Below are 19,295 nucleotides of genomic sequence, written 5' to 3'. Positions count from 1 at the left end.
AAAATTTGGTGCAAAAGCAGCATTTTTGTGGGAAAAATTAAAATGTTCATTTATTCCTTCCACATTGCTTTAATTCCTGTGAAGCAACTAAAGGGTTAATAAAGTTCTTGGATGTGGTTTTGAGGACTTTGAGGGGTGTAGTTTTTAAAATAGTGTCAGTTTTAAGTATTTTATGTCACATAAGCTCCTCAAAGTCACTTCAAATGGGATGTTGTCCTTTAAAAATGAAAATTATACTTTTTCCCACAAAAATGTTGCTTTTGCCCCAAATTTTTTATTTTCACAAGAGTAGCAGGAGAAAATGGACCAAACATTGTGTTGTTGTTGTGCAGTTTCTCCTGAGTACACCGATACCCCATATGTGGGGGAAAACTACTGTTTGGGTGGACGGCAGGGCTCGGAAGAGAAGGAGCGACATGTGACTTTCGGAGTGAAAACTTGGCAGGAATCGATAACAGTCTCTATGACTCATTTGCAAGGCCACTAATGTGCCTAAACAGTGGAAACTCGCCACAAGTGACCCTATTTCGGAAACTGCGCCCCTCAAAGAATATATTTAGAGGTGTGGTGAGCACCTTGAGCCCACAGGTGTTTTTGTTGGAAAAATGAAAAATTGCTGATAAACTTTCAAACTCTTCTAACTTTCTCACCCCCAAAAAATAATGTTCCAAAAATGATGCTGTAGTAAAGTAGACATGTGGTAAATGTTATTTATTATCTGTTTTGTGTGGTATAAAAATTCAAAGTTTGAAAAATGCAAAATGTTCAATTTTTTTGGAAAATTTCTGGTATTTTCATATATATATATATATATATATATATATATATATATATATATATATATATATATATATATATATATATATATATATTATATAATATATATATATATATATATATATATATATATATATATATATATATATATATATATATATATATATATATATATATATATATAAACGCAAATCACATTGACCAAAATGTACCACTACCATAAAGTACAATGTGTCATGAAAAAACAGTCTCAGAATCAGTGGAATCCATTGAGGCGCTCCAGAGTTATTACCTCATAAAGTGACACTGGTCAGAACTGTGAAATTTGGCCTGGTTAGGAAGGTGAAAACAGGCTGGGGGGTGAAGGGGATAAAGTCTAAGAGAATCTATGGAAGTAGAGAATAATAACCTGCTAACTGACGAAAAATGGGGGTGCTTCAGTATTTCACAATCACTTTGAAACTTGGCAGTGCCCTTTTTTGGGGATATATATAATCTATATAATGCAAAAATCTGACAGATGCAATAAAATATATCACCTTAGTTCTTGCTTAGAGATATATAGAGGAGGAAATCTTCACAGCTTTTCTTTTTGATCAGAACAAGTTTAAAAGGCTGATAACTTTTCCACATGGAAAAAAAAACACACCCATCACCAGTGAGACTGAAATCACACATGAGCAGTCCTTCTTCAGATCTAAGTACCCTCTTCCAGCAACATACACAATCTTCATCACGACAGGATGTGTCTTATTGCCCTCTGAGCCTTAGGGAAGGACCTCCCTCCACCGGTGACACTTTTATTGAGTAGTTTAAGGTTCAGTGGAAGCGCCTCTATTAGGAACAGCAGTCATGGAAAGCCAGCCAAGAATAACAGGGCTGCCAGCAAGATGAAAGTCTGAGGCAGGAGAGGCTCCGCTGCCGGAACGTTACAGAGAAGAAAGACCCCTTCACAAGCTGCCAAGAGCTCAGAGCCCCCTCTCCTCCCAGGAACCGACTCCAGCCTGAACACACAAGCAGGGGTCTCAGGTTACTACTGTAGAGGAGGATGGAGAGACCCACACAGCAAACTGATCCTATATAGAATGACCAGAAGGGTATAGGATGCACAAAGAAGGTCTTGCATCCAGATTTTTTTAAGGGATCTTTTTTCTTTATCTTCTGAGGAAATATATTGTGTTTATAGGAAAAAGGGTCTAAAGTATATCATGCAGGTATAAAGGAATCCTATAAAACAAGCAGAATACAGTGGATAGTAATAATATAAACCTACACTAGGCTACTATATCCCTGTTTACTGGTAATTATTACCTACTCAGTCTGTAGGATCTCACATACCTCTTTAACAGCTTATAGCATTTTACTATTCATTGTTTGCCGCAATGACATGCATACTGATGTTTTAGTCTTCTGATAGTCCCTTTCCCTGTTCTATACACTTTTACACTTCTTAGTAACGGTTACCTTGCTTTCACATCATTTGTTTTTATTTGCCAAACGCAAAGAGGATCTAAAAATCTTTAAGATCATTATGGGATTTCCCAACATATATGCTTTTAAAATTAGACATGCAGAGTGATGCTTTCAGCAGCCACAATATCAGCTGCAATGATGTGATTGTGGATTTCCAGTGATGTTGACAGAATGCTTTACTTACCTGTGTGGATCCGGCTGAAGATTTGTTGCCATGTATGGCTAGATATACTGGACATAGAAACAGTAATACCCGAAAAGTCACATACCTGGAAAAGGGAAAGGGAGTCATCCAACTCAGTTCTTGGAGGAGTAATAACTACAAGGAAAACAAAAGTAAGGTTACATTATTACAAGGGGGTTTAGAATGATGATACATCCTTAAAAGCAAGAAGTGCTAGTCAATATTTAGTGTATAGGAAGCTGCAACCATCTAAGGGTACTGCAAAAGAAAACATAAAATTCTCTATAGCTAGCAGGTATAGTGAATACACGCTCCCGTGGCTTAAAAGAATGACATTACATTTATTAGGAAAGAGGTTTTTTTGCACTTCTCTCTCCACTCAAAAGGGAAGTACATTCAAGTTTTTGTTTTTTTTATTGATAACTTGAGTCTATATGTCTGATTAGAGCACATTGTCCTCATAAACATAATATCCTGCTCGGCACCCACCTCAATTAAATAAACCCCACTCACAAACAGCGTCATCAGTCTGCTGCTCTGGAAACAGTCATGTGTTTTGTTCTTTGCAATGCATTTTCCCTGCCATGGTCACTGTGCTTATGGCCAGGGCTTAGAGCAGTGGGGCTCACAACTATCAGCTATTCACTGCATTGGCTTTACTTAAAAAAAAAAAAAATACAATCCGGACATAAAAACTGCAACTATACTTCATATTTTTTAAATCTGAGAAATCAATCTTGGATAATTTTCCAACACACATCTGCAACAACAGGGATAAAACTAAAAAACAATAATCAGACAACAATAGCGACGGCAAATGTGAGGATATTTAGTGTATTTTTATTATAATCTAATGTTTTGTAGGCATACTCTGTTCCCTATGATTAGTCACCTAAGACAGTTCAACTCTATTCTTTTGTGCTGACCTTCTCCACCCTCCCACCTGCCTGTCATGACCATCTATGACAATGCTGGTGCAAGGTGGATGCCTAACAATCATGTGCTGTCACTTGTGGCAAAGTGGAAAGGCTCCATCTTAGCACTATGGCAGATTACTACACTACCTATGACTAAGCCATATAGGAGAAGATTGTTAGGAGCAGTAGGATCACAGGTGATAGTGCTGACATACAGAGGTAGAATGGGATCTCAGGTTCTTCCAGATGGTTTGTCACAAATTCCCGCACTGCACCAACTGCCAAGAAAGTGAATAAAAATCAGCATTTCAATATTGTAAAATGGTAAATGAAAGAGGAATGTACAGAAAGATAGTCACATACTTGTTTCTGATACACGAAAAAAACCTTGCAGAACATATCGGTCAGGGAACAGGATGCGGAGAACAACCTGAAAAAGTGACCATGGAGCAGACATTAGATTAAGTATCCTGTCCTGAAAACTTAAATGCCACATTTCAGCTTCATCTTTCATGTGTCAGTTTGCATTGACTCATTGATGAGGAAAGCCATCGCATATTATATATAAACTATAGCAATAGACAGGATCTGAGTTATAACGCAGCATAATAAAGCCAAACAAATAGTGATTTAATGCTCATGTACAGAATTTTCGGCATATATGGTGGTGAAGTGCCCATGGCGGTTCCCATATATCCTAATCATATAAATGGAGGAATGTCTCCAAGTTATTGGGATTTGTCATCAAAGCTACTTACACTTTAATGACATTTCTTGCCCATATTTGGTAAAAGTGTATAGTGAGCACAACTCTTCCAGACAGTCGTATCCTCTAAACTAAGAGTTGATCAGCAATACCCAGAAGAGGCTGATACACACTGAACGGAGCGGTGCGCTTCAGTGCCTTTCAATTATTACATTCGTCCACCACTGGAGTTAATAACAGCTGATAGGCATCGGTGTTAGGTGTTGAACACCCATTAATTTAATATCGATGGATAGGTCATCAATATTATATGCCCGAAGAATCTCTTTAATAGCTGCCTTGACAGTTGGCATCATGGATTCATAACAACAGAACTACTTATGAGATTCCTGCTAATCTCACACTTAAAAAAACTGTCATATCAGATCAGCAAGGCTTCATCAACATCCAAACAGTATTCAGATCGGAGCCATAAAATGTAAAGTGGATAAACGATACAGAATCAACATGACCGTAATTCCAGGTAGACCAATATTTTAAACACTAACAATATTCTATGAAATGAGATAATCCAGCAGTTTGTACGACCCTGGCACGCTAATGTAATAAAGTGCGCCTATATGAGGATTAAATCCTTCCTATTTGGGTTATATGCTAGGATGTATACATTATTATCTTCTTATGGCTTTGTCAAAGGAAGACTGCTAACCTGTCTAGACAGAAACCATTCACACAAACTATAAAAGCAAGATCTCTTCTGAAATCCTACATGAAAGGACGATGTGTGCAGAGACATGACAGGAATTATCAGCCAAGAACAAATCACACTATTAGACTTCATAAAAAAATAAAATTGGTTGCACAGTGCTTGAAAAATTCCCTTATATCTGACCTACATGGTATCTAGTCAGTAGAATCCGGTTACAATATGAAGCCTCATCACTGTAGATGTAAAGACTCATTCACACAAGAAGCTTTTACTAACATATGGATAATAATGAGATCCTAACCATAAACAGGAGTGGATCTTCAGGGTATTGGTAAAGAATAAAAGCGTACTACCAATGTACTTGTGATACAGCCATCTTTATTTCATCAATGTATCTATGTGAATGGACAGTAACCTGCCATGACGCATGGCCTAGTGTGCATGCATTGAAGATGTGTCTTCGGAGAGCTTTCGCTGCATTCATCCTGTAAGACACATCTTGAAGCGCAATTTCGGGGAGAAAAGACTCCTACCAGGTGGCTGATGGTTCCTGGAGGCTGGAAGTGCTTTTTCCAGACTGCGGTGATGAAGATGACCTGAAGCAGAAAGATCAGCAGGAAGGACAGAGTGGCACCATCAGACATCCAATATGGCGCCCGCGCGTCCTGTGGCCGGAGGCAGAGAGATGTAGGAGGGGAGGCTGGAGTAATACGCTCATAGAGCAGTCACACATAGCCCACAGAAACGGAGGTCAGTGACCATGTCCCCCATGGCACAGCATCAAATGTGCACAATAATGTAGAGCTGATTTCCAAGCATGCAGGGAGCAGCCTTGGTGTAAAATCTTTAGGAGAATCCCCATCTTTAATGGATATTTTGAACACTTAACAAATGTAATTCCACACTGGCCACGCTAACAGACCAGTCTGACAATCCGGCACGATGCATAAAAAATAGCGGAGCGCACAACTGCTGTGGAGGGGGAGGGGAGAGTAAGTGAGCTGGAGGATACCCTCGGCCTGTCCACAGAGACATCCAGAGTCACAGGCAAGCAGCTTTAATGGCCAAGACTGATGATCTAGAAAATCGTCTGCAGCATAATAATATCAGGCTGCTAGGAATCCCTGAAAAGGTGTAAGGGAGAGACCAGGGAGGCTTTTTGAAAAGTGGTTGCTAGATACCTTTGGCAAAGAAATCTACTGTGATCAGGATTTTGATAAGTAAACTACAAGCATTGTCAGGTTGGCGCTGTTACACAGATTAAAATGATACCTGGGTTGAAGAAATCCGTCTTGTGGTTGTTGTTTAATCTGTGTTTGCAGTTTTGAGTTAATGAGATGCTCGTGCTCTGGGGCGGGCCGGTGGGCGGTTCTTTATTGGGTGCTCTGGCCTTAAAGGTCAGGTCACTGAACTTTCAGTGACCTGCCTCCTATTTTAAATACTGCACCTGCGCATTTAATAGTGCAGTCTTCAAAAAAAGTAAAATTTTGGCTCCAGCGCTGGTGGCAACCAGTGGGCGGAGCTTGCACAGATTGTGAGCATCACTTGCCGAAAGATGTACTGTTCATGCGCCAGCGCCATTTTGTTTGAGCTATTTTTGTTAGGACGTTAAAAGGGTTAAAAGTTGATCAGCATTTTCTCATTTTTACAACAAAATTTTCAAAACCATTTTTTTACATCACATTTGAAGTGATTTCGGGGAGACTATATGACAGAAAAAACCCGTAAGTGACACCATTCTAAAAACTGCACCACTTAAAATCCTCAAAACCACATTCAAGAACTTTATTAACCCTTTAGGTGCTTCACAGGATTTACAGCAATATGGAAGGAATAAACGTTTTAATTTTTCCCACAAAAATGTTGCTTTTGCCCCAAATTTAGCATTTTCACAAGAGTAACAGGAGAAATTGCACAGTACAATCCAATCACTATAATAATGAGACAACAATTACTCTGGACTCCTTCTGGCCTCTGTTCAGCGGTGTCCTGCTTTTCAGAAGTGCACAAACCTGTTGAGGACCAATCTTTTATGCACGCCTAAAAAGACAGACACTCTTCTGGATCATAGGCCAGACCACGTCCAAAGTGACTCCACCTGCCTCATTATAGGGAATCTTCCTTTGGGGGTCTGTCTGAATCACGTATTTCAAAGATTTACACAGAAACCCCGGTGTAAGCGCTCAGCATTCAAGAGGATGATTGTTTGCCGAGCCTTAGTGTGATCTTTGGGAGGCAGAATGAACAAATCGACAGCAGGTGAAGAATTGGTTTTATTTATTTTTTACGCAGTTCCTCATGTGGTAAAAGTGATTAGATGACTTTATTCTTCAGGTCGATGCGATTACAGTGATACCAGATTTTATATAGTTTTTTTCTGTTTGGCTGCTGTCATACACTAAAAGACACATATTTTTTTTGCAAAAACTAGTTTTTGCATCGCCATATTTTGAAAGCTATAATTTTTCCCTATTTCTGCCGACAGAGTCATGTAAGGGCTTATTTTTTGCAGGACGAGTTGAAGTTTTTATTGGTACCATTTTCAGGTATATACCATTTTTGATCAATTTCTATTCCGATTTTTGGGAGGCAGAATAAACAAAAACCAGCAATTCAGGAATTGTTTTTTGGGTTTTTCTTATGACGTTCTCCTCGTGTGGTAAAATGGATAATGCAGCTTTATTCTTCGGGTCAGTATGATTACAGCGATATCACATTTATATAATTTTTTATGCTTTGGCACTTTTACACAAAAACTATTTTACAGAAAAAAGAATTATTTTTGCATCGCAGGCATTCTGAGAGCTATAACTTTTTTATTTTTCCACTGATGGAGCTGTAAGGTGGCTTGTTTTTTGCGGGACAAGTTGTCGTTTTCAGAGATACCATTTTTATTTACATTCATCTTTTTGATCGCGTTTTATTCCACTTTTTGTTTGGCAGCATGATGAAAAAGCATAATTTTTTGCCTCGTTTAATATTTTTTTTACAGTGTTTACTGAAGAGGTTAACCACTGTGACAGTTTTATAGGTCGGGTCGTTAAATACGTGGCAATAGCAAATGTGTGTACTTTTTTATTTATTTTTTATTTTTTTTACATAAAAATACTTATTTATGGGTACAATATATATATATATTTTTAACTGAGTCCCTCTATGGGATTTTCACTTTCAAGGCTCTGATTGTTGTTATAAAGCATTGCAATGCCTTGCATAGCGGTGGACATTGCATAGCCTCACCCTGCGCAGTATTTGCAGTTTCTTTCCTATCCAACTGACCGATGAAGGTCAAGTTTTGACCAAAATGTCTCTAGTTTTTGTCTGGACATACAAATAAAATTGTTTCCCTGTTTATCACACCAAACGAGTGCCAAGTTTTCTTACACACTGCTGATGGATTAGGATTCTACTTTTGAACCACCCCAGCCAGAAGTGCAGTCTTTCCCCTTTTTTACTTATTAAGGAGGTGGGCCTGGTTGATATCTGGAAAGAAGTCAAAAGTCTACTCCTGTGCCTCATCGACATATCAATCCCTTTCAAGAATTGATTTAGTACTATGTAATCCTTCTATGATTCTGGGGCTCGTTAATATAGTATATTTTCCTAGGTCGTTCTCAGATCACTCTCCCCTATGGTTTCAGCTACAGGTGGATCCGATGAGGTCTAGGTTCTCTCAGGAATGGAGGCCTAATCCATTTTGGCTTAAAATTATTGAGTGTAAAAATGTCAGGGTGCAACTATCGAATTTTTTCTCCACTAATTTGGGCTTGGCACATATAAACGTGGTATGAGATGCAATGAAGGCCTTCTTGAGGGGCGCGTTAAAAAGAGAAATAAAGTCTGTTAAGGATAACTTATGGGTGGAAGAAAGGCAATTTCGGCAGCTAAATAAGAAAGGGTTCTTTACAGTTAGAGCAGTCAGACTGTGGAACACCCGACCACAAGAGGTAGTAATGGCAGACACTATAACAGCTTTTAAAAAAGGACTGGATGATTTCCTCAGTGCACAACATTGTGGGTTATAGTGACAAAATGTACAATTGTTGGAGGTAGGTTGAACTTGGTGGACCTAGGACTTTATTCAACCTATGTAACTCACAAAAGAAGGGGGTAGACCTAGAAAAACAGAGTTCGGGATTCTGAATTGCTGTTTATTCAAAATAATAACCCTAAAAATCTATCACAGTGGAAGGAATTGCAAAAACAGCTTCAGGCATTCCAACTAGAACAGGCCCATAATAAACGTAGAATTCTATGAGAAGGGGAGAGACTATTGAGGGATGTAGAGGACAATATGGCAGTCAGGACTTAAAGGTCTTACATAGCTTCTATTCTAATCTATATTTGTCAAAGGTCAATTACGCACACCATTATTTGGCGAATTACCCTCAGGGAGAACTCTGGAGAATAAAGTTAAATTTTTTTTTAGATCAGCCAATTTCCTTGAAAGAAATTAATCAGGCTTTGGGAAAATGGCTAATGACAAGGCCCCTGGATCGGATGGCCTTCCGATAGAAATCTATAAATATTTTGAGGAAGAAATATTACCGAACTACTTGGAAATGATTAATAATGAATTTTTATCAGGGGTGTTACCAAAGTCGTTATATGGAGGCGGTAATAGTTGTGCTGCCCAAGGATGGAAATGACAGGCCTGTAAAAGTCAGGTAGTTCTCTATCTCATTCTGGCCTCCTGACTGAGTGGAGTTATTGAATCAGTAATTCATCCAGATCAAGCTATTACTTTGTTAATCCATCATCAAGTAAGCAGGTAAAAGGTCTGGAGATTATTCCAGTTGTGGAATTTGCATTTGGAAACTGTTGCTGTGAACCCACACTATGCAGTCAAATGTGCTTTCAATGGAAGAGAAACTGACCATCAAAAATGCTTAAAACAAAGAAGAAAACCATCAAAGAGATAGCAGAAATGGCCAAATCAACAGTTTGGTACATTCTGCAAAAAAAAAAAAATAGTTTAATGGTGAGCTAGTGAATTAAAAAAAGACAACAGTGGTGGATGATTGTAGGATCCTTTCCATGGTGAAGAAAAATCCCTTCACAACATCCACCCAAATGAAGAACACCTTCCAAGAAGTAGGTGTTTCAGTATCTAAGTCTACTGTCTATCATACAAAGAAGACTTCATGAGGGCAAATACAGAGGGCTCACCACAGGGTACAAACCATTAATCAGCCTTAAAAATAGAAAGGCCAGATTAGACTTAGTCAAGACATCTAAAGAAGCCAGCCCAGTTCTGGAAAAGCATTCTTTGGACAGATGAAACTAAGATCAACCTGTACCAGGAAAATAGGAAAAACAAAGTATGGAGAAGGCTTGGAAAGGCTCATGATCCAAAGCACACCATATCCCCTGTAAAACATGGTGGAGGCAGTGTGATGGTATGGGCACGCATGGCTTCCAATGGCACCGGGTCACTAGTGTTTATTGATGATGTGACTGAAGACAGAAGCAGTCAGATGGATTCTGAAGTGTACAGGGAGATACTTTCTGCTCAGATTCAACCAAAGTCAGCAATGTTGATTGGACGACGCTTCACAGTATAGATGGACAATGCCTTAAAAAACTCCTGGGTTGCTTTTGCAGCATCTTTTGGGTCAAAGAAGTGGAATATTCTGCAATTGTCAAATCAATCACCAGATCTAAACCCCATCGAGCAGCAGGTCACATGAGTAAGACAAAACTTAAGGCAGAAAAAGCCTCAAACAAGTAACAACTGAAGTCAGCAGCAATAAAGGCCTGGCAAAGCATCACAAAGGAGGAAACCCAGCGTTTGGTGAAGTCCATGGCTTCCAGACCTCAGGTAGTCGTTGCCTGCAGAAAATTCTCTACAATAAATTAAAATGTTCATTTTTTATACTATCATAAAGTTAATTTGTCCAATTACTTTTGAGCCCTTCAAATGAGGAGGCTTGGTAGAAAAATGGTTGCAATTCCTAAACGTTTCACTTGATATTTTTGTTCATCTCCTTTATTTAAATCTGAAAGTCTACACTTCAACTGCAGCCCAGTTGTTTCATTTTAAATCCAAAATAGTGGCATGCAGAGCCCAAATCATGAAGATTCGGTCGCTGTCCAAATATTTCTAGACCTAGTTTCTAGACCTAGCTGTAAATCTGTATGTCATCACTTCTGCCACAAATTAAAGAATTAAAAGGAACTATCCATGACAATAGCAGATTATAGTAAATGGACCAATATGACCATTGTCTTTTAAATATCATTAATTTTTTTGTTTGTAAAAGGGAAATGGAGGACACTGATGCTTTCTTTATACAGTAGCCTCTCCAGACCTTTTTCCTAAAATAATCTTTATTTCTGATAATTCTCACTTTATCCATCAAGAATCTGTAACATCCTCAATTATGGGAAGTGCTTAGTAGGTAACAACAAATTTTCCATTAAATCCAGATCAAAGCATACTTGTGCGCTGGGAGTCTTCAGTCTCTGACGATCACAGTCGCACTTTCAGATTGCCTGATAAAACCTGTTTCACAGTTTTGGAATTGGGATCACGTTACTGCCTAATAATAGACAAATTACTAAAGGGTTGGTAAAAAAAAAAAAAAAAATTAAAAAAGTCAACTTCAGAGGAAAATGAGAAATATCAATGTGGCACACATAGGAATCCCCATAATATCCTTCTATTTGATATGCAATTTGGGCTTTTCTATTCTAGGCTCCTAATACAGATTAAACCTGTAGTCACCTTGAAATTATGTAGAAAAAATAACCCTGCAGATATAAACTGCATGATTAGAAAATGCTCTTCAGTATGCATGCCTGGCATTGACATCAGCCTCAGAAAAGGCCTCTGGAGATGTTAAGCATTACCGTTTTCGGCAATTTGTCCTGTAGTAGCTCCTCTGCGGGGTGAGACCAGACACGCTAGCCTTTGCAGAGTGTGCATCACTGAGCTCTAGGAGTCTATGACTTGTCATCAGTCGCGGGTAGTCTTTCCTTGAGCCACTTAGGTACAGTATAGTGCTAACCACTGTGCACTACCCCACAAAAACTACCATTTCACTGAAAACTAATGTTTAATCTGATAGGTGTTCTATATACAGTACAGACCAAAAGTTTGGACACACCTTCTCATTTAAAGATTTTTCTGTATTTTCATGACTATGAAAATTGTACATTCACACTGAAGGCATCAGAACTATGAATTAACACATGTGGAATTATATACTTAACAAAAAAGTGTGAAACAACTGAAAATATGTCTTATATTCTAGGTTCTTCAAAGTAGCCACCTTTTGCTTTGATGACTGCTTTGGATGGGTCAAGGGATGGCTTTTTGAGGATGGGTGTGATTGAGGCATGTTTGAAGCATGAGGGGAAGACGACAGTTGTTAGTGACAGGTTGAAAGGGTGGGTTAGGGTGGGGATGAAGATAGTGGTAAAGTTTGGGACAAGATGGGACGGGATTGGGTCAAGTTTACAGGTGGTGAAGTGTGATTTGGAAAGTAAAGAGGAAAGTTGATCTTCTGTAATGGTGGACAAGGTGGTTTTGGAAGAGGAGGGATGAGTGGATATGAGGAGGGGCGCTGGGGATTTTAGGCAAATGCTTTGTCTGATGGTGTCAATCTTCTGCTTGAAGAATGAGGCAAAGTCTTAGGCTGAATTAATAGGACAGGGAGGAGGCACTGGGGGACGCAGGAGAGAATTGAAGGTGTTAAATAGCTGTTTAGGGTTGTGAGACAGGGAGGATATGAGAGATGAGAAGTATGTTTGTTTTGCTGCAGTGAGTGTGGACTTGAAGGTAGTGAGGGACTGTTTGAATGCCGTGAAGTGCTCATTGGTGTGGGACCTTTTCCATCTACGCTCAGCGACCCATAAGGCCCGTCGCATTTCTTTAGTTAGGATGGTGTGCCAGGGTTGTCTGTTGGTTGTGCGAGCTTTGGTATGTGTGAGGGGGGCGACCAAATTGAGAGCTGCAGCTGTAGCGGTGTTGTATAAAGTGGCAGCAACGTCTGCATCATGTAAGGAACTAATGTCTGTAAGAGGGTGAAGGGATTCAGAGAGTGAGTGTAGGTCAAGGTGTTTAAGATTTCTGCAAGGGTGTGCTGAAATAGACCACCATAGATTGCAGTTGCATCAATAAATCTTGGGGAAAAGTACAAGTGCTGCAAGTAGATATGATTCAAAGAAATCCTCCAACAAAATCCAGGTGGAAACTGCAACTCACATAATATGGTGCTGGTAACCCGTAAGATCACCTAAAGCCTGGTCTCCCAAGGCATATATAGTATATGATAAATCCCATAGAAGCGTTACTTTCAGGTGAAAGTATAATCATAAACAGGAACAGCCATCATATTATAAACATGGACAGGCTCGGACTGGTCCACAGGAGAACCCTCCGGGGGGCCCATGTGGAAGAGTGGGCCACCACCCTCTTATATGAGCAGTACTTGGCACTATATACTTGAATCACTATGTACAGACAAAGGCAGCATCTTGTTCATTTAACAATCTACCCAGCTCATGGTTATATAAATTTGTGATTGAGGATAATGTCACATTTGCATGTAGCTGAAAAGTTGGGCCCTAGAGTTGGTTACTGGTGGGCCCTTGGCACCCCAGTCCGACACTGAACATGGAAGAGAACCAGGTTAGAGAAGTTAACCAATGTAGTACAATGAGGAACACTTCTAGTGGATTGCAGTTTGTGTATGTTAGTTTCCACTTGGATTTTCAGTTTCCTTTGGTTGATATCTACTTGCACTTTCCCCTAAGATTTATTGCTGCAACTGCAACCTATGGTGGACTATTTCAAGATTAAAATAAAGGTATACTATAGGACTTGTTTCCTTCCTGACACATTTACCCTTTGTATTTTAATGTTTTATTATGTTTACTATCATACAGTAAAGATTATCTAACTTTATAAAAAATGTGAAATAGTCTCCCATTATTATAGGATTATTCCAAATTCATTCCTATGGAACTTCTATTTAGGGTAAATTATTACCCTGTGAGCAACGCCCCCTTGCAAAAAAAACATGAAAATTAGCACTAAAAAAAAAAAAGTCATATGGCTGGAACTGTGTGGCAAAAAAAAACAACTGCTTACTCAGGAGAGCAGTGGGAATAAAATAAGAGCAAACACTGGTTACTTTTACCTAGTGACTTTAAGCGTGACTGTAGGAGCCGGACAAAATTCAGAAAAATAATTTAGGCAATTATGTTTTATTCACTGACAGCAATCAGATCTTTTAAAATTATTCAAAAGGGAAGCAGGAATGCAACAATGAATTAAGAAATTGAAAACATTTTTATGAACATGTATGAAAACTTGTTACCAGTATAGTGATTTTACAAAATCTAACCAGTAAAAAAGGGACAGTCTCATATTTGCAAATTGCCCGATTATGGATAAATGAAGCTATCAAATACTTATAATCAGTGTAAGTATTATTACAATTGGACCTGCAAGCAAGGCTATTCTCTGTACATATATATATTTTCTCCATCTGAAGTATACTTTGGGAGCATTACCCAGTAAAAGCCTCCAATGTAAACAAACCCTTACTAACTACTAATATTCTGCTTAAAATATCCAGAGGGTTAAATCCGAAAACTTTATAGCGGAAACATCTGTGTATCAGATTTAAATTGGTTGCAACAGCCGAATGCTATACAAGCAGGCTCACACAGCATCGGGTATATGGAATGCCCTATAAGATAGTCCTAGAAGATGATATTTTTGGTTCCATTCAATGACTTGGCTGCAAATGGTGCCAGGTATGGAGAGAGGAGGATGGTAAATCCCTTTGCACTGATCCATATCTTTCATTTGTCTCCTATTTTACACTGGCATGGACGCTGGAGAATAAACGATGCCCAACAGGATCAAAAAATGGAGCCTATGCAATGCAAATCATTGACAAGCTTGATGACTTCCATCATGACGCAGTCATGGCACTGTCACCTTCCTTGTAAATATAAGTTCTGTCATTGTGAAGAGGAAACAACTAAGAACCACAACCTCACCGTCGAGAAGACGCAGACCATCAACAGAACGAGACCACCAAATGCAACAACGGGACACATGAGGTCCAAAACAAGACAATATCATCTGAACTAAACTTGCATTTGGGCTTCATGACTTAGATCGGTCTATGTGTCATGAGAACAGCAGAGTATATGGACTAATGAAGTGGGTATAGTGGGTGCCTATTTTATCCACCATTATTGCCTGCCTATCGAAATGGGCACGGTTATAGGGGAGTGTGAGAATGTCCATATGGGGCTGAGCTGCATCACTGTATCCAGCCTATGGACCTGACCGCCACTGTTTCTGTTATCAACCAGCATCTAAGAAATGCATGACTGCATGCACCCTTTCTGTTTGGTAGAGCACTAGCAGCTGCTTTGGGGATCAACTACCCCAATGTCAGGGACACAAAAGATAAAAAGTCCAACACATCCCTAAAATCAAAACTTTTTTTTATTGCTGTGACAAACAACTTGTGTAGTTCAAAACGCGTCTCATCAATCAAAGGCTTTGCGTATTACATTTTAATGGATTGATCTACAAGAAAGTTGGTATTTTATGGATGTGCTGGACTTTTGATCACCTAATGATTGAGCGCTTTGCTACTGTAGTTCATGGTGTAATTACAAGAATATTTATACTGGCAAATAATAGGGAACACGCACTCTTACAATCATTTGCTGATTATCGGCTTGTGTAAAGGGCAAGAAGAGATCAGTTGTCACAGTGATGATTGATTCTTGTCTAATCCATATTTTTAATGCCCCCAGTACCGACAAATTTGAGGTTATAGTTAGGGACTATGGATGAATTAGTCTAAAACTATGCAGTCTTCAAGATCCTACCTTTGGGTAACGCTCCAGTTTCTCCTTTTGCTGTGCCTCCTTCAGAGCTTTAGTCAGTAGAGGAGCTTCTTCAAGCCGCTTCCTAATGAGAAAAATTATATTAGACAGGTGATCAAGCTGCTTCAAAAAAATTCTATACCTTTTAAAGAGTAGAATTAAATGCTAGCTAACATTCAGTGGAGAACCAGAGCTGTTGTACAAATATCTTATGGCAACTTAAAAGGGGAATTCTGTCTGCAGCAAGTCACAGCCACTAAGTCCCATTCTCCAGAAAAGGGCAGAGTTGTAATATTCTGCACAGCGTCACTCTTGAAGAGGAGCTGGGAGACCACTTATTCATTCTCTATATCAGTGAGGATCCCTGCGCCAGGACCACCACGATCAGCAAGTAATTACATGGCCTAGTAACGGTCAGACAACTTTCAGGACTATGAAAAGGGTATCTAAGGCAACTGGTATAAATCACCTATGAAGCCCCATTTGTGCAAGTATACCGATTGTGACCATGTATTATTAGAATTAAGGTGGATTTTCAAGGTATTGTTTGGGCCTGTCTTCCTTTCTTCTACACAACATCAGCATAAATTAACTGCTATGTAAATACACTATTCACCAACAAGGGAGACATGATTTTACAAGCTGCAGATTTTACTTTTAAGAATCCTATAATGTGAAAGGTAAAATGTAGCAAATACAGTCTCAATAATTGACAAGTATGGAGACTAGTGAAAATGCCTAAAAAAGGGGTTCCAGTTTATCTAACTTTTCATCTATCTGCTGGATAGGTAATAATAGTTAGATCAGTGTGAGTGACGCTTCCCCCCTTCTCCCAATTCTGCAAGAACGCAGCCAAGATGAGTTTGAGTAGTTGGTCACCGCTCCATTCAAAGTCTAAGATATTGGCAGAGATAGCTGAGCCGAGGTTACTCCTGACTATCTTCAGTGCCATCGACGCAGAATGGCGCGGTTGGGCTCAGCAGAATGGAGCGGCAGGGTGCATGTGACCAGCCACCCCATTTAACTACCCCTGCACGTGAGCTTGCAGTCACGGAAAAACAGGGGTAAAAAGACCCTCATTCATCCAATAAATATGACCTACCCTCTGGATAAATGGCAATTTATGTAAACCAGAATACCTCTCTAGGCATTTTCAATACTCTGTATTTGTCAATTATTGACATATAATTTACAACATATACCATTCCCATTATACTAAAACTAAATTCTGCAGCTGATGCCATTAACACACATATATAATGTCAGGGTCAGAAAATGTGCAAGACAAACTCTCCACAGTGTCCTTCATAAAAACTGTGATTCCATAGAAGTAAAAAGAAAAACAAAACAGGTTTATTCACCTTTCACCTCTGAGTTCAGCAAATCTTCTCCTTACATCATCCATTGTGACCTCAAAAAAGTTATCTGGGAGCTCCAGAGAACTGGCACTCACACTTTCCTCCAAATCCAAGTGGCACACAAGGCTCTGTCTGTCTATTGGCTAAAAAGAAAAAAAATAAAAATAAATAAAATCACAATAATTTTCAGATTTTACATCTTAGAAGGATTTTGCAAGAGCACTATATTAATTCTTCATTATTTCCCAGGCACAGTGGCATGTATCTGATAATTGGACAGAACTGTAACACCAGGCCCAGCCAATACTGAAAGTACAGAGTCTTGACTGGTAAATAATGGAGCGGACACGGAGATCACTGCCACTCCTCAATCAGCAGGGGTGCCAGATGTCCCCTCAGCAGATAGGAGGGTAGGCCATCAATATTATATCCACAAAGAAACCCCTTAGATGTAATAAGTGTTAGCCCAATGTAATATCAGATAATCCCTACAATATTCTCCAGTGCTCACCCCCGAATCACTTTCATTGTCATAAGTCTTGGATTTCTTTGCCTTAGAAGGGCCTGGACTCTGGAAAGGCTCTTGGGCTGTGGCATTGGGCGTATTAGCTTCTGTAGGGACATTGGCACCTCCTAGACGATGGCCACCACCTTGAAAAGGCAGGAATGAAGTCACCTGTGGCTGAGCAGATGATTTACATGAGCCTACAGAGGAAGGTCCAGGCTTGTCACATTCCAAATCAGGCCGTCCGTCTGTCACATAACTTTGGTTGATAGATTGTGCTGATGATAACCCGTCATCTTCTGCCTGCAAAAGAGCAGCACTAGGCTCTAGCTTCATAGTGTCACTGGACTGCAGCTCTTTCTGATCAGCAGCACTAGGTTCCCGTACTGCTTTCTTGGTTACTGGAGGACTTTCTCTCGCAGTCTTATGGGCAGAAGTGTTCTTCTTTGTTTCTTCTTGAAGTATCTCAGGCTGCCTGTTTCCAGAAGGCTTATTCTCCCGCACTACAAACCTTGAAGGGATATATGTTATTATTACATTTTGTGAAGGCCATTAAAAAAATCTGGATATTTAAGTAAGGAATAGATTAGTCGGTGCAAACACTCTCACCTGATTATGGCACTTCCACTTGTAAGACCCAAAGACTGGAGGGTTGTCTGTCTTAATGACTGCTCACCTGAGACCTGAGAGATAATATATCATCAGGACTATATTTGCCATGTACAGTCTACCACAGCAGCCAAAATCCTGTATGTGTAATAAAGCCAACCTGCCTGATCCTTCACTTCACCATGGGACCATCAAGGCCTTTTCTGAAGGCCTTGTTCAGAATCGTTGTGCATTGATAAAAAACACAAGTGAATGAGGTTTTTATTTGATTTCTGCAGCAGATTTGAAGACATGCTATGAATTGGTACATCATGGATTTTAACCTTTGCACAGCAATTGGTGAAATCCTCAGCAAATCCGTGTCGCAATCTACAAGGAACACACATGTCTTTCTCTACCAATTCATTGTACATTTGCAATTGTACATTTGCGATGGATTTGTGAAGAAACTACAGCATTTCTTTTTCTGTGTCACCTTACAGAAACAATCACAGGTTTCTGGCGTTCTTTACCTTTCAGCTCTCATTTTAGGATGTGTCCAAAATAATGGAATGAATGCTATTTATCCACACTGCAAATATTGAGGGCTTGTTGTTTTAAGCATCCCTATAATGCATTCACATGAAAAATATATATATAACTAGTCTCAATGTGGCCAGCCCCATAGTAGAACATATTCCAGGAATTGATGACTATAATGTAAATGGAGTCACATTAGAAATACTGATGAAAACATTCCTGTAACAACCCAAATGTCCATGGATACAAGTGGCTCTCTCATTTGCTCTAACATGAGCTTTTAGAAGAAGTTGGGCACACACAGCGCAATGCCAACTGTATAATGAAGTCATCTGTGTTCCTTTTAAGCCCATTTTAATGATGCACTTTTATTAGAACTTCAAAGCCTGTTGATGGGACTCTCTGGCCACTGTCGTACATCAGCTCTTGGGATTTGAGGACACAGAGAGGTGTGAGCTGGAAACACAGGCGTAAATGAATTACTCATTAACGAGCTGTCTGGTGCTGTATTCTCCTGCTTGGGCATTACCTTACCTCATCCCGCATATAAATGCATACGGCAATGCTTCCAGGAGCAATCTCTTCCAAACACACCCTGAAAAATAGAAACAACATCACTAAAGCTAAACCTAAAAATCAGACAATCATCTCATCTGTGTAGCTGAGAGTCAGAGT

At 39.4% G+C, this 19,295-nt stretch overlaps 1 protein-coding gene across 1 annotated transcript in view; it reads right to left on the bottom strand.

Moving 5' to 3' along the window:
• Positions 1-19,295, bottom strand: part of ASPSCR1 (ASPSCR1 tether for SLC2A4, UBX domain containing) — a 57,645-nt gene that overhangs the window by 31,507 nt on the left and 6,843 nt on the right. The window contains exons 5-12 of the mRNA XM_073684143.1: positions 19,155-19,215; positions 18,102-18,175; positions 17,499-18,003; positions 16,991-17,130; positions 15,633-15,714; positions 3,715-3,781; positions 3,567-3,629; positions 2,520-2,569 (exon numbers count right to left, since the gene is read on the bottom strand). Of these exons, the coding sequence (XP_073540244.1) occupies positions 2,520-2,569; positions 3,567-3,629; positions 3,715-3,781; positions 15,633-15,714; positions 16,991-17,130; positions 17,499-18,003; positions 18,102-18,175; positions 19,155-19,215 (1,042 nt within the window). The remainder of the gene's footprint in view (positions 1-2,519; positions 2,570-3,566; positions 3,630-3,714; positions 3,782-15,632; positions 15,715-16,990; positions 17,131-17,498; positions 18,004-18,101; positions 18,176-19,154; positions 19,216-19,295) is intronic.

This window comes from Phyllobates terribilis, unplaced genomic scaffold (assembly GCF_046119375.1).
Source record: "Phyllobates terribilis strain yellow unplaced genomic scaffold, ASM4611937v1 Scaffold_5__5_contigs__length_657084704, whole genome shotgun sequence".
NCBI classification, from domain to species: domain Eukaryota; kingdom Metazoa; phylum Chordata; class Amphibia; order Anura; family Dendrobatidae; genus Phyllobates; species Phyllobates terribilis.
Note: the sequence above shows the minus strand (reverse complement) of the source record. Positions and strands in the feature narration are given on the sequence as shown.